This window comes from Rhynchophorus ferrugineus, unplaced genomic scaffold (assembly GCF_030347505.1).
Source record: "Rhynchophorus ferrugineus isolate W39M unplaced genomic scaffold, kcgeb_rfMv2 rfM4, whole genome shotgun sequence".
Lineage (NCBI taxonomy): Eukaryota > Metazoa > Arthropoda > Insecta > Coleoptera > Curculionidae > Rhynchophorus > Rhynchophorus ferrugineus.
This window is the reverse complement of record NW_027472583.1, coordinates 22,964,056-22,979,139: the sequence shown is the minus strand read 5'-3', so window position 1 is coordinate 22,979,139 and position 15,084 is coordinate 22,964,056. Positions and strand designations below refer to the sequence as shown.

The 15,084-nt window shown below is 30.3% G+C and overlaps 1 protein-coding gene and 1 long non-coding RNA gene across 2 annotated transcripts in view; one reads left to right on the top strand and one right to left on the bottom strand.

Moving 5' to 3' along the window:
* Positions 1 to 12: 12 nt before the first annotated feature.
* Positions 13 to 1,233, top strand: LOC143195597 (uncharacterized). Its single transcript, XR_013005560.1, has 2 exons — positions 13 to 637; positions 694 to 1,233. It is a non-coding gene; the product is annotated as an uncharacterized LOC143195597 (long non-coding RNA).
* A 1,962-nt stretch (positions 1,234 to 3,195) lies between these two features.
* The window catches only part of LOC143196326 (ovochymase), a 47,396-nt gene continuing 35,507 nt past the window's right edge, over positions 3,196 to 15,084 (bottom strand). Inside the window, exons 16-22 of the mRNA XM_076403991.1 lie at positions 12,832 to 13,049; positions 10,009 to 10,227; positions 7,117 to 7,281; positions 6,926 to 7,053; positions 6,707 to 6,871; positions 3,558 to 3,708; positions 3,196 to 3,489 (exon numbers count right to left, since the gene is read on the bottom strand). Of these exons, the coding sequence (XP_076260106.1) occupies positions 3,266 to 3,489; positions 3,558 to 3,708; positions 6,707 to 6,871; positions 6,926 to 7,053; positions 7,117 to 7,281; positions 10,009 to 10,227; positions 12,832 to 13,049 (1,270 nt within the window). The 3' untranslated portion in view covers positions 3,196 to 3,265. The remainder of the gene's footprint in view (positions 3,490 to 3,557; positions 3,709 to 6,706; positions 6,872 to 6,925; positions 7,054 to 7,116; positions 7,282 to 10,008; positions 10,228 to 12,831; positions 13,050 to 15,084) is intronic.

The window sequence follows — 15,084 nt, the reverse complement described above, 5'->3', positions numbered from 1 at the left end:
TAACCCGATAGTGAATGAGTCGATGCGCTCAAATTCTGTTTATATTATTTAACGGATGTATAATTTCATCGCTAAGGCCGCTGTTTCTTACCACCACTTACCATATGCTTACCATTTTTTGGTTTATTTTTGAGATGTGTGTTGGATTTATATTTTTAGTTATTGTGCTAATAGTGACACTTCTGTTTTTTTTTCAAAACAATTACGTTTTTTAATTTTACACGGGTTATTGATAGGAAAAAATACCGACAAATTGGGAAACGTTTGAATATAAAAAGTCACATTTTGTTAGAACATTTTATTGCAAATCTTACATAAAGACTTGATATTATCTAATATTACTTACAAAAAGTCCAGAAACTATATTTGTATATGTCATTTATCTATCTTCAAGCAAAATCTTCTTGCAGACCATCGTACTTTTCACCCAAAATAATTCACCAGTCAATACATCGTTATTTTTCGAAAACAATAATTTATTAAAGGAAAATAAAGAATCTATAACTTAGAACGCGCATGAAAGAAGAAATTAGAAAAAATATTAATGAAACGGACGAAGCCAAATTTATGTAGCTGATGAATGTGTACATTACAAAATTACAAAAGCAAGAGTTGAATTTTAAATTGATTTGTACAAGTATGTATTACTATTACTGTATGAATAATTACTTTACGTTTATATTATTTTTACAGGTATTACTTATAACATGAGGACGCAATAAAAATATGGGCTCATTGCTTTCGAAAAAACACTGGAATCAACACACATATGGCAATAGAGTCCTTAAATAAGCTTCTAAAAATAAATACTCAAATACAAATAAAAAGGAATGCTAGGGTAATAGATGGAAAATTATTAGATTCAATAGATGATCTAATTGATGAAAAGGATTTTGGATATTAAACGATCAAATTATAATAACTATCAAAATAGAATATTTATCAGAGTTTATAAGAAAAGTCATAAAATATAAGTACATAATCTCTCCAGTTTTACAGCATTCAGGTAAATTTGAGGTACAATATCAGTAAGAAATATGTTAAAGTATACTATATTAAAATAAATAATTTATTGATATATTTTGTGTGTGTATCTTAAATCACATTATTTTGTTTGCTTTATTCCATTTATTGCAATAAAATTTGTAAATGATAATTTTTTCTGCACTACTTATCTGCTTTGGAGAATTATATAATTCGATAGAAATAATAAATTACAATACTTGAAATCTTATGTCATCAATTTATTTCATAACTTCTATTAACTGCATCCTATATTTACACTATCCTAAAAATTCATGACAATTCATTTAAACGTCTACTCTTTGTTAATTTTTTGAAATATCTGTAAAATCAGAAAGTTATAGGTACAAAGTATACAAATGTGACCATTTTTAATCATTACCTATGGTCTATTCAAAGTTATTTTGTACATACGTCATCTAAATTTGTGACATCAAAATATTGCAATGTTGCCGCATCAACTCTGAGTTTTAGTTGTGTTTGGCTTTGACTTACAACAAAATCCTAATCTAAATAAAATAATTGACTAAACATGTTATCAAATATAGTTTATTTTAACTTTATAGTACATCTAAAAGCTACAGTTAATTATAAACCCACAATAGTTTATAGGTTATAGTTATATTCTCTTAACACTATTGCTTTCAAGAATTTTGACAATCGAACGACTTTGACAGGCTCCTATAGTCTATTCAAAGTTATTTTGTACATACGTCATCTAAATTTGTGACATCAAATTATCGCAATGTTGCCGCATCAACTCTGAGTTTTAGTTGAGTTTGGCTTTGACTTACAACAAAAGCCTAATCTAAATAAAATAATTGACCAAACATGTTATCAAATATAGTTTATTTTAACTTTATAGTACATCTAAAAGCTACAGTTAATTATAAAGCCACAATAGTTTATAAGTTATAGTTATAACCTCTTAACACTATTGTTTTCAACAATTTTGACAATCGGACGACTTTGATAGGCCCATTCGTTTAGGAGTTCGAACTAATCACACAGCGTTGTGTCTCTTTTTAACAGGTATACGTTCAATTATATTAAACTATTCTAAACTCTGATAATTATTCTATTTTGATAGTTATTATAATTTGGTCGTTTAATATCCAAAATCCTTTTCATCAATCAGATCATCTAATGAATCTAATAATTTTCCAAATATTACCCTAGCATTCCTTTTTATTTGTATTTGAGTATTTGTTTTTAGAAGCTTTTATAAGGACTCTATTGCCATATGTGTGTTGATTCCAGTGTTTTTTCGAAAGCAATGAGCCCATATTTTTATTGCATCCTCATGTTATAAGTAATACCTGCAAAAATAATATAAACGTAACGTAATTATTCATACAGTAGTAGTAATATATACTTGTACAAATCAATTTAAAATTCAACTCTTGCTTTTGTAATTTTGTAATGTACACTTTTATCAGCTACATAAATTTGGCTTCGTCCGTTTCATTAATATTTTTTCTAATTTCTTCTTTCATTTGCGTTCTAAGTTATAGATTCTTTATTTTCCTTTAATAAATTATTGTTTTCTAAAAATAACGATGTATTGATTGGTGAATTATTTTGGGTGAAAAGTACGATAGTTTACAGTGAAATTATTATTTACGAGTAAAGACGAAAACATTATAGCTGTAAAATTGAAAACATCAGAAATTGAAAACGATTGATATAATTTTTCGTAGAGGTATTAAGATATTAAGCATAAATCAATATAAAAATTTATACTTTTAAAATAGCATCATCTATCTACTTACTCAATCTAGCCTAATATGTTAGAATCTTTTTGAACTCAGATACTTATATCACTTTGTCATATGATAAACAAATAATTTGCAATAAAAAAATATTGCGACTATAAATTGAGATATAAACTATCTCTCAAGTTGGATAAACAGTGTGCAAAATGTTATAAAAATCTGTTCAGCAGTTTAGGATTTCATGGAAATATGGATTTTTAGTGAAAAACATTACAGGTTTCGGTAAAGATTTGGTTAAGGCGAGATATTAAACATTAGAACATTTTTAAAGAAATAGAAATATTGTTTTATGTTATGTTAAATAATTATGGTTGAATAAACATAATAGTAAAATTTGTATAAATTAAATATGTTAACTTGAGTTGGTGATTTATTGGTGATTCATGAAACCCTCATCTCATATTATATACGTTTATTTAATATTTATAGCTTAAAAAATACGTATTATTTATTATAACATCGTCATTTCATTGATTGTCATTTCTGCTAAGTAAATATATAGTTTTAGAAATCCATTCGTTATGATAAGCAACACTAGTTCCTAAAAAACTATTGTTCTTTGAACAATGTTTTCCAGGGCCTTCTCTTTCTATATCACTGATAGTGACGACGCCATAAATGAAGAAGCGTCCTGTCTCGGGATGTTTATAGACCATACCCGCTCCGGATATTCCTGCACATAAAGCAATACCTGGAATTGAATAAAATTAATAGAATACCTTTGGAAACCTCGTGGTTGATCAATGCAATAAAACTTACCTTGTTCTATGTTGTGTTTGCCGCAAATCTTATCGTTGGTGAAATATTTTTCAAAAAAATCGTTATTGAAGTGTACATTACAGTCTTTGGCATTATAATATGACACTTCTAATTCTTTAACCACATCGGATGGCTCGCTCCAGCCAGTAATCTGAAAGTTATATGAAACGTAATCTATACATTGCGGCATCATTAGCTTTAAATTTTTTTATAACATCTTTATTAGATACGCTTAGTGCAATCTTAATGTACAATTAATTTATTACTACTTTTCCTATGTACTTGGATTAATTAACAAGTAAGACCAGTGCGAGAAAATACATCAATATGTATTCCTCAATTATAAAATTATAATTATTTATTAATTATTAACTTATAGCTATTGTTTACACTAAATGTATACACTTTATATAAGTTCGTATGGTTTTGTTCATTTCAATCTCCTGACATCCTGCGTGCTGTGCAGCAGTTGTATTGCTTCCACGTTAGTATGATTTAGAAATCTTCTTTCGTGTTTCAAGGCGAAATCTTGGATAACAAATCCATTTGATTTCCAGGTCATCGTGCAGTTCTTCATTAGTTACATAGCGATAGGCATTGGTAATCAATCGAAGAACCTTGTTTTGACAGCGTTATATGACTAGTTTATTTGAATTTTTAGTGCAACCCCATATTTGCACCCCATAGGTCCAAATTGGCTTTATAATTGTATTATAGATCAACCTCTTTGATTTTAGATCAAGTTGAGAGTATCTTCCGACTAACCAGTATAGTTGTTTTATTTTGGTTCTAATGTGTTTTGCTTTTTGTCTAACGTGATGCTTCCAATTTAATCTACCGTCAAGATGGATTCCAAGGTATTTAGCTGATTCTGCTTGAGGAATCGGGCATCCATTCAGTGATGTAATTAATTAACAAAATTAACGTGGACAGATTTGAAGCTATTAATTTGAATTTTCCAATCTTTCGTACATTTGTAGATTTTGTTGACCGCCACCTGCACTTTTTTTATTGCCCTAGGCAGAGATATATCTTTTGCCATAATAATTGTGCCGTCAGCAAAGGTTAGCTTTAAATGGCTATTGGTTTATTGAAGAGAGTAGTCTAAAAAGAGATCAGTCTCTTATTTTTAAACGACTTCAAAAAAGGGGGAGGTTCTATGTTCGACTATGTATATATTTTTTGTAATGTATGTTCGCCGATTTCTCCGTCAATTGTGAGCCGATTTTTAAAATTATTTTTTTATTCGAAAGAGATTTTATTTATAATAATATTCAGGTATAATGTTATTGCTGAGGTGATGTGACGGAAGATCGGAAGTTGTTCAGTGCAAAAGCTATTCAATTTGCTTTTCAACCATTGACCACAGCATATGAGAAGTCGTATAAATATTGTAGGCAACTACCAAAACCAAAGCCCAAACAATACAAAAATAAAATAATTTTGTGACATATACACAAACTTAAATTACCAGTGATCAGTTGGTAGTAGTTAAAATAATACTGTAAATAGATAAATAGGTTTAAATAGGTATTACGCTAAATTGTGTGTATATAGTAGAATATAAGATACGTGTAAGTAGTTAGGTTAAATAAGATTTTTGATTATTTTTATTTAGTTATTATAACGATTATTATGTACATATTATATTTGAAAACGTTTTTTTACTGTTTAAATTTGATCATTTTTTACTTTTTAATGAGTTCCTTATTTATTTTTGAAGTCGGTTCAATTTTTTTGTTAAAAATATTGTCTTGTATTAGTGTTGCTCCTTTATCATTTAATGCGTAAGGGATTATTTATTTTGCAATCAGTTTAGCCTTTTTCGCTTTACCCTTAGTGGTCTACATGATATGTAGAAAATACTTCACTAAATGATTCCCTATACAAATACAAGATATAACATTCTATATCTTTCTTTAAAGTCTACATATCTATGACGTCCCTTGATTAGATTGGATGATAGAAAACTGGTCCTAATAATGGCCATAAAGAATTGATTAGCTTGTCCTTTTTAGTAAATTTAATTCTAAAATAAGTACTAGATTATTCAATATAATTTTAATAGAAAAAACAACGCCTTAATCTCAAGTTTAATTTAATCATGCTTTTTTTTATGTACCCCTGTAAAATGAAATACTAATATTACGTCAAAATTTTAGTTCTGCTGCTGATGAATGACGTTAGTTAGGTTAGATGTATTTTAATCAGCGATAACTATTATTGAAAATGTGAAATATATGACATGGTCCAACTGTTAAATTTAATAGTTTTGATATTTCTCAGGATAAATTAACAGTTTTCGATTTAGAATTATTGATTTATTTAGTGTATAGGGATTGAATTTCTTGTTGATTAGAAGCAATATATATAATATTCTGTGGAAGCCCATCACACACTTTTAAAAACAGTTGATGAAACAATTTTTACATGCCTTGGTAATGATGCCAAGGAAATGAAAGTGACTCATACGAATTCACTGAAAATGTCATTTCCAACTGTTGCAACATCGCGGTTTTATTGCTTGTTTAATACAATTAATATATGTTAATTGATTAACCAATTTTTGTTAATAAAGGCTTTTTAGAGTAAAAAAGTGACCACATACATTCGAGTGTTTAATATTTTACCAGAACCAATAGTAAACAATTTTTTAGAACATCAAAGTCTCTATCATTATATGTGTGTTGGAGTGACATTAATTGCGACATTTCTGTTTCTTTACTTAGAATATTATTATGGGCATAATCAAATGATGATGAGTTTATGATCAACATTTTTTTTCAACAATTTTTTCAAATATTTCAAAGTATTATTGCACTTGTTACATCTATTTGCAGACCATCAGCCTTATATTTGGAGCAGGTCAGTAATACTTATGTTTTTTTACGTAAATGTTTTTGATCTAACATTTTTCTCAACACGTCAGCGGTCTGTTGTTCAAATCCACGTGTTTCCACATTTTTTAGATAATGGAACACTCATAGACGCAAAAGTGTGTTTTAATACTGATGAGCTTAGAAAGTTTAGCCGTTCAGTTATGTAATTTTTTAAAGTTGAGAATTTCAAAGCGTTTTTGAAGATTTTGATTTAATATTAATTAACGAAAAATGTTATCCTTACTCTATCTATAAAAAATTGACTCTTACCACTCCTGATGAAGGTCCTAAATTAAAATTGTCGGAACCTGTAAAGCAAACGGGTTGAACTAGATGTGATATTGCAAACGGCGACTGCACTTTCAGTATGGCTATGTCGGAGCGCAAGTTTTGTATTTCGCCTCTATAGTCGGGCTGGATTTCAATATGACTTACCTAAAAAATGCACCTAACAGTTTTTATTTTACATTTTACAAACCTCCGTTATACTTTAGAATATTGAACGGTAACTTCATCCCGTCGATCTTTATATTTATTATAATATTTTCCCATTGCCACTTGATAATATCTTGTGTTGAAGGCCTTTCCATTTTTTATAGATGAAACACAGTGGGCAGCTAGAATTTAAATAAAAGTTTGTATAGTTCTTTGAAATGTACTTGATATTAAAAACTGCATACCTGTTAAAACTATACTGGGTGATAGTAAGGTGCCTCCACATATATAGGTGTAGGTATTGAGTTCTTTATTACTGTAAATGGCAGCTGTCCATGGGTTATTTCCTTGCGCTGCTCTCTTTCCGTCAATTATTAAAGGTTGTGCCTCAACACGTCTTTGTCCACAAACTGGCAAAAATATTTACAATATTTCAATTATTGGATTCCGGATTGGAGTTGTTATGATTGATTAAAACAAGCGAACGCTTGGAAATTTACAGATTGCGTCTTCAGGGCGGAAACTCTGATATGCAGGGGATGGACAAAATAATATGAACTGCTGACATATACAGAATATGTAATTATTAAGACGTTGAGTCAACATTTGCTTTTATAACAGGCGCAATTCATCCCTGAATAGATTCGTAGAGCGTTTGAATAGTTTTCAATGGAACATTGTCCCATTCTTGTACGAAAACATATAACGGTTCAATTATGTTGATGTTTGGCGATAGCGCTGATCAGGGAACATACCTGATGATATTGGGATGCCTCTTAAACAAAGACTGAAGTTTTTTGGCTATGAATACAGGCCCATTATCATCTTGAGATATGTCAGTGCTGGTCATTGTAAGAACTTCATCATTGAGGATGTCGAGATATTCATTCCCATTAATCCGCTAGTAAAATAAACCGAATAAGTGCTGCGAAATAAAGAACTTTCCAAGTTTAGCCCTTATAATACTAGGATAATGAAATCAAAGAGTTGTATAAAATTAGATACAAATATCAAACAAAATGGATCCAAATGCATTTATGAATGAAAACAATGTGTTACTAATCAGCAGTTAAATCAAAGACTGTTAGAATTAAGGAATGAGCGTGCAGCTCTGCGATTGCATACGCAAGGCCCGTTAAAAAATATCGAGAAGACACTAAAAAAATTAAGAGAAGAATATTTTACTGATGAGGACGAATTAGAACGAGAGGTAGGCGAACAACTCGAATGGACACAAATTAAGAATAAAAAGAGGAAAAAATCCAAATGACAGCTTCTCCGCTGGTAAGAAAATACCAAGGAAATTTCGTACAGAACATAAAAAAAACAGAAGCAAAAAGATAAAATTCCTCTGCCCCCTCCTATTAAGGTATGCAATATTGGTAATTTTAATCTATTCGGAACACAGATAAAAGGAGTAGCCACTAACCGAGAACAGTTCAAAGCTCTGTCAAATAATGATGTTAACGTTACTTGTATAAACGAAGTAGATTATAGAACTATAAAGAAGATCTGATTCAAATGAAACATAATAAAGAGAAAATACAATTAAATACAAAGAAAGAAACATATTAATTAAAAAGTGATAAGTGGTACAGGGTAGTTATTAGGGGACTACCGTCAACAACAAGGCAGGATGACATTAAATGCGAACTAAAGGCTCATGGGCATAAAATCGCCATCATTGCGACTATAAGGCCTTCGCGCTGTTTTATATCGAGTTAGTTCAAAATGAAGACAATAAAAAGATCTATGACGTAAAATATGCACAATCTGCCAACAGCTTGGACATACTAAAATTTCCTGCAGTAGTGAAGTGTGCTGTTAAACATCAGACAAGTCAATGTAGAAAGCAACGTAATAGCGTAGCAACATATGCATTATGCAACGAAAAGGACACCCTGCCAGTTATAAAGGGCTTGTAGTATACCAGAGGAAAATAAAAGAACTTCAGCCAAATAAAGTGACAACTAAAAACAAAAAATCTAATGATAAACAAACTACAGTAAAAAAGCAGACTCACAAGCTTTTGACTGGGTTTGGCATGTGGGATTAACATACAAAAAGCGCAAATTGTCTCGTATGAAAAGAGTCTCGTATGAAGGAGCATTTTCAATACAAACCTATTTCGCCTGGAGTTCAGGAAACATATTTCATAGGTTAGTGTCTTGGGAGCACTCTTATATCTACATTTTACTGCTGATATCCCAACAACAAAAGAAACAGTACTTGAAATATTTGCCGACGACATCATTATCATGGCAAAGGATGTATATCTGTCTATAAATCAATAAAATCTCCAAATGGACTAGAGAGTGGAAAATTTAGCTTAATAGCTCTAAACCTTTTATCCATGTTAATACCGCGTCACGGCCAAATGATAAAAACCCAGGTATATCGCTTGATGGATGCCTGATTCGTTAAGCAGAATCAACCAAATACCTCGGAATAAATCTAGATGGGAGATTAAAGTGGAAACATTACGTTAAACAAAAAGCAGAGCAGATTAGACTCAAATTCAAGCAACTGTACTGGTTAGTGGGAAGTAACTTTCAACTTGACCTTGAAAATTAAAGAGAATGGATTACAAGTCATTCATAAAGCCAATTTGGACGTATGGGGTACGCTATTTCATAGAGTAGCAAGGTATATATTATTTATAATATAATAATATTTTTTAAAAATGATAATTAGTAAATTATGTGTTTAAATTTAGTTACAAAATAATAGTTTCGTTTTCAAGCTATGAACGTTCTAGTAAAGTTCATTGGTTTTATTTTGGCTGGGATTCCGCTCTAGCCAAGACATTGATTTGAAAGTAATAGAAGGCGTAAGGCAGTTTCTCATGAGGTAGAAGCAACTTATGGATTATATATTTTCATCTATATCATATAATCAAGATGTATAAGAGCATTGTTTAAAAGAAAATCTGAGTGGTAATTTGAATAAATGGATTCGCATCCATATGCATATGAAATTCATAATCTTTAGGAAAGGTTTAATCAAATGAAATAGCTTTATTAAACAAAATAAATATATAATCACAAGCTCTACATGAAAAACAGCACAAGTTGTCCTAGGTAAGTGCTTACTACAGTTAGTATTACTAAATTGAGATGTTTTTAAAACAATCTTACCTGGAGTGCATGTTGGTATGGTATTGGTCCAAGAACCATCAATACAAAGTATAGAAGACCTCAAGGTGTCTGATTCATAATAGAGCGAACATCTGTAACTAAGTACGGTGTTGTCTGAGGCACTATCACAAGGTATGATGTTGCCAGTTCCATCCTTGCACGACACAGTTATGCTAGAAGTTGAACTAACTGGCGGACATGGCTCTGCAGAAAGCACAACTGTTTGAATATTGAGAATTTGAATGGTTATGTGAATATTCGTTGCATTCCTAGCAGAACAAAAGTGAAAAAATTAACTTAAATAAAATGCTATAATTTTTAGCATAATTTCATTCCGGAGCTGAAGAGCTGGCTTAACACCACTCCTTAGTCTCGTGGTGACTTGGATTCATGATTGGTCTCATTGTAATGATGATCGTTTGTAATAATGAATCAATATATAAAATTAATTAATTAATTCTTCCTTAAACGTTCCAAGTGTTGCTGGCTAGCATTTTTGTTTTATTGTTAGTAAATGTGATACTGATCTTGCGCATAACATTTGCTCTCAGGTTAATCGAGGATCTTCTAAAATTATAACTTATATTTTTCAAGATTCATGGGGTTGATACTATGGCATAATTACAAATAAAATAAGGAGTCGTATGGCAATGGTTGTTGGGCAACTGTGTTGAAATAATAATTTATTCATTATTTGATTTTTAGTAATATGTATCTATAATATATATATATATATATATATATATATATATATATTTATATTGTAAAGCTTTAGGATAATTTTGGAAAATACTGAAATAAATCATAGAACAAAACATATATGAATATGAGAAGCACTCACACAGAAGTTCAGACATTAATTCTAGAGAAATTTGGATATTTTCCTTATGGCTATCATATATTTATCCCTTTTTTTGTGATGATGTGTAAGCGTATCTATTCTATCGAGTTAAAACAGACACAATTTAAAATGTTTTTAAATCTCTTGAAGAATTCCAAGAATCTGAAGGAGAAGCATCACGAGTAAAAGTTGCCTAAATAACCATCTAATCAGATCGAAGTATAAATTAGTTGTCGTTTGTCAAACTCGTTTTTCATCGCTAAACAATTCTTCAGTCAAACAGAGTCATTAAGGGAAAATAACTCGGTACATATACAATCTCATACATAGATAATGTACATTCTCGCAGTAAATTATGTAAATAACCTACTTAATAATTTAATAATACAAATTTGACCACAAAATATAGAATGAAAACTTGAACTTGAAGAAATGGGCATAGTCGTAATCATGTTGTCACTGCGCTTCGTTACTGCCAGACCGATAAATTTCTTTTGATTTTAAATTTGGTAAGACATCTTAGATAATATTTGTTTTTTTTAATTTTGGTGTATAATTTTAAGAAAATTTGTTATGGTTATATGATGGCATTTTCGTAAGATTTAAAGTAAATATATTTTATTTAATGCAAAAAATATTAACAGTGTTATTTTCCAGCATGTGAAGGTTCGAATGAAATAATTCTGCTCTAGAAACAGTTTTCAAAGTAAACAATGATAAACTTCAGAAAACTTTTAAAATCTCTTTTATAACCAATATCTTTATTACTTTACCAAGATACAATTCCTAATTGTAATTTTATTAGTAAGTTTTCTCATTAAAATATGGATAATTGAATTAAAATATTTATGTGTATCTTCGTAATTTTCCATCAGCTATCGAAAAAGAAAATGTGGCTGCAAGTTAAATATTGGAATCAGTAGTTGGTCAGTCCACATTTTTTCCAAAGGAAGTAAATTGGAAAGTTTGAAAATTGGAAACTGTTTCTCCGCAGATGCTTTTGTAACACTAATCTGCGCCTTCAACTTCATGGTGATAAGAACAAGGCAGTATAACACCAGAAAGACTAAGAACTAAGTACATATGTGGTTATATGGCAAGAAAGAATTGTTATATATATTTTTAAGATACTGCCATTATGTTATATTATCTAAATGATAATTAACGGTACCAGGAACCTATTTTAATTTGTTTGTGTGCTAAGATATCTCTAAACATTTTTATTTATTGACAACAAATGTATAAAACCAAATTTAATGAGAATTTTTATTCAGACATTATGTGAACAAATGGTGATTTTTTTTAAACGAGTAATTATGTATCACAAATTCATGGCATTTCGTTTAAACATCTACCCTTTGTTAATTTTTTGAAATACCTGCAAAATCAGAAAGTTATAGGTATAACGTATACAAATATGACCATTTTTAATCATTACCTATAGTCTATTCAATGTTATTTTGTACATACGTCATCTAAATTTGTGACGTCAAAACGTCGCAATATTGTCGCATCAAGTCGAGTTTTAGTTCAGTTTGGCTTTGACATAAAACAAAATTATAATCTAAATAAAATAACTAAACAAAAATGTTGCAAAGATAATTTATTTTAATATTATAGTACATCTAAAAATTGCAGTTAATTATACAGCCACAATAGTCTATAGGTTAGAGTTATAATCTTTTATCATTATTGCTTTCAAGAATTTTGTATACGTCTGACAACCGGACGACTTTGACCCGCTCATTCGTTTACGTACTCGAACTAATCAGATAGCATTGTGTCTCTTTTTAACTGGAATAAAATGAGAAGGAACATATTGTCTGATTCAAAAACGAATTTACAAATTCTAACAGGCAACACATTAAACATCTTGATGACGTATGTTCAAAAAAACTTTGAATAGACTATACATATATTGCTTTTATTATATTGTCATTAAATGTGATCAATGGATATCGTCTTGTTTTTCATGTACTTACTATTACAATGAGGCATTTCTGAATTCCATTTTCCTTCATCCAAACATACCATTAAATGAAATGTCTCATGCGTAGATAGTACATAATTATTATTGCATGTTATTGAAAGAACAGTAAATTTGTCAATTATTTGTCCAGGAACGTTAGTAAGATTTGAGCCCAAAACGATCCATCGTCCATTAGCTGGTTGAGGTGGGGCAATACAAGTACCATTAGCTCTAGAAAACATAATTAATACTCATTAAAATTGGGCGTTTATTATGAAAGAGCGGGACTATGTTTATTCATATTATTGTCTATCGTTAGTCACTTTTCTCATATTTGTGGAAAGGAATCATTTATTTAACTCAAGGCTATTTGAGAGGGGTTTGACCATGTTTTTTATTACGAGAGGTTGAGATGGGTTACTAGAAGTAGAAAATAAACATTAAAACAAACCGAACATGTATATTATTTCCTTCCTTTAGTTATTTTTATTTTTTTTTTCATAGGGTGGGGGGAGGTGAGAAGGTTGTCAAAACCGGGCAAAGAATTATTTTATATATCTTATATAAATGAACAACAGTTATTGCTAAATTCATTAAAATCTATACCGAATAAGAATGCCGAGTTCTTCAGCATATGAGTCCAAAGAGTCAAAAAGTAAATAAGGATCATTGTCAAAATTACATCTTTTTGTTTTTCTTTTAAATATATTTTAAAGTCTCCTTTTTACCAACGAGGGTTTATCTGGACTGGACCTACTATTGAACGTGGACTCTGAACCACGGTCCTCGGAGTTAAGCTTATCCACTGATGAGTGACCAACTTAGAAATCATCCCAGAAGACATACAGTCTTACCCTGCCTGGTTACTAGCGTGACTGGGATCATTTTCCTTGCCGGATTTTGCAATTTTGCCTAGGACAATCACAAATATCAAACAATCACATACATATATTTACGACTATGTCCCAGCAGGATTCGACCCACGACTATCGCAACAATAGTTGGACCGTCCTGTCGCCTTTACCACCGCGCCAACCAAGCCGGCAAATTACATCTTGAGCTGTTTATCAGATTACAGGGAAACAAATAAGTTATAGTATATTATACTGGCCCGGTTTATCATTTACTAATCGTTTGTTTAAATTAATAAATAAAAACACTAACATTTTATTGGGAATAACAGAAAATATAGCGAAACTGAGGCGATAAATTGTGTGTGTGAATATGTAGTATATTAATCCGTGTGGGTATCTGTCTGTATACCACCTTTTACTAGTACAACATTCATTAAAAAACGCTATTAAAATTAGAATATGAGTACAAATTATAATATGTTCTAAATGTGACGATATTAACAAAATTGCCAGTTCAGGGTAATTTTCAAATTTCACATAATGGCAGATAATGGAAAATGTATAACGTTATATAACACTGTTCGTTAGTATCATTGTTCATAGTCCTTATTAAATAATATAATGTGTAGACATCTACACTTGATAAGCATATGAAAGGAATGTATGGGTACTGACATTGTTGCAGACAGTGTTGTATATGTTTGGAGTATGGAAGTACATTGATGATACTAGATGAAACTATACAGTTACAAGAGAAGAATTCGGTACGATTACAACTAATAGATGGCGTGAAAACTGAAATGCAAAGAAAATGCGTCAACAATATGTAAATACACAGTTTAATATATAGATGCTGTTCCTTCGTTTTCAAGATCGGTCATTTTTGACTTCAAGTTTGTTCTATTGCTCTCATTTTTCTCATTTTAAGTACTTTTCTCTGTACCTTTGCTAAAAGCTTTTATTTATACTATTTTAAGTTATTTAATGAGGACAAAAGGTATATTAGGATATTTAAGTAACATAATAAGTATCCATTGATACAAGTGTTATTATATATTGAATTAAGCCTTTCAATTTCTATTTCGACTAATTGGTCTAAAATATTAATAACTGCAACAATATTGTGATTAATTATGGTCTACATTATAGACAATATAACATCATGTTAAACAAAAATTAAAACACATTACAACTAAAATAAAACAACTACACTGGTTAGTCGGAAGATAATCTCAACTTGATCTAGACAATCATAAAGCCAATTTGGATCTATGGGATGCAAATATGGGGTTGCACTAAAAATTCAAATCATCTAGTCATCCAACGCTGTCAAAACAAGGTTCTTCGATTTTAATGCCTATCACTACGTAACCAACGAAGAACTGCTCGACAACCTGGAAATTAAATGGATT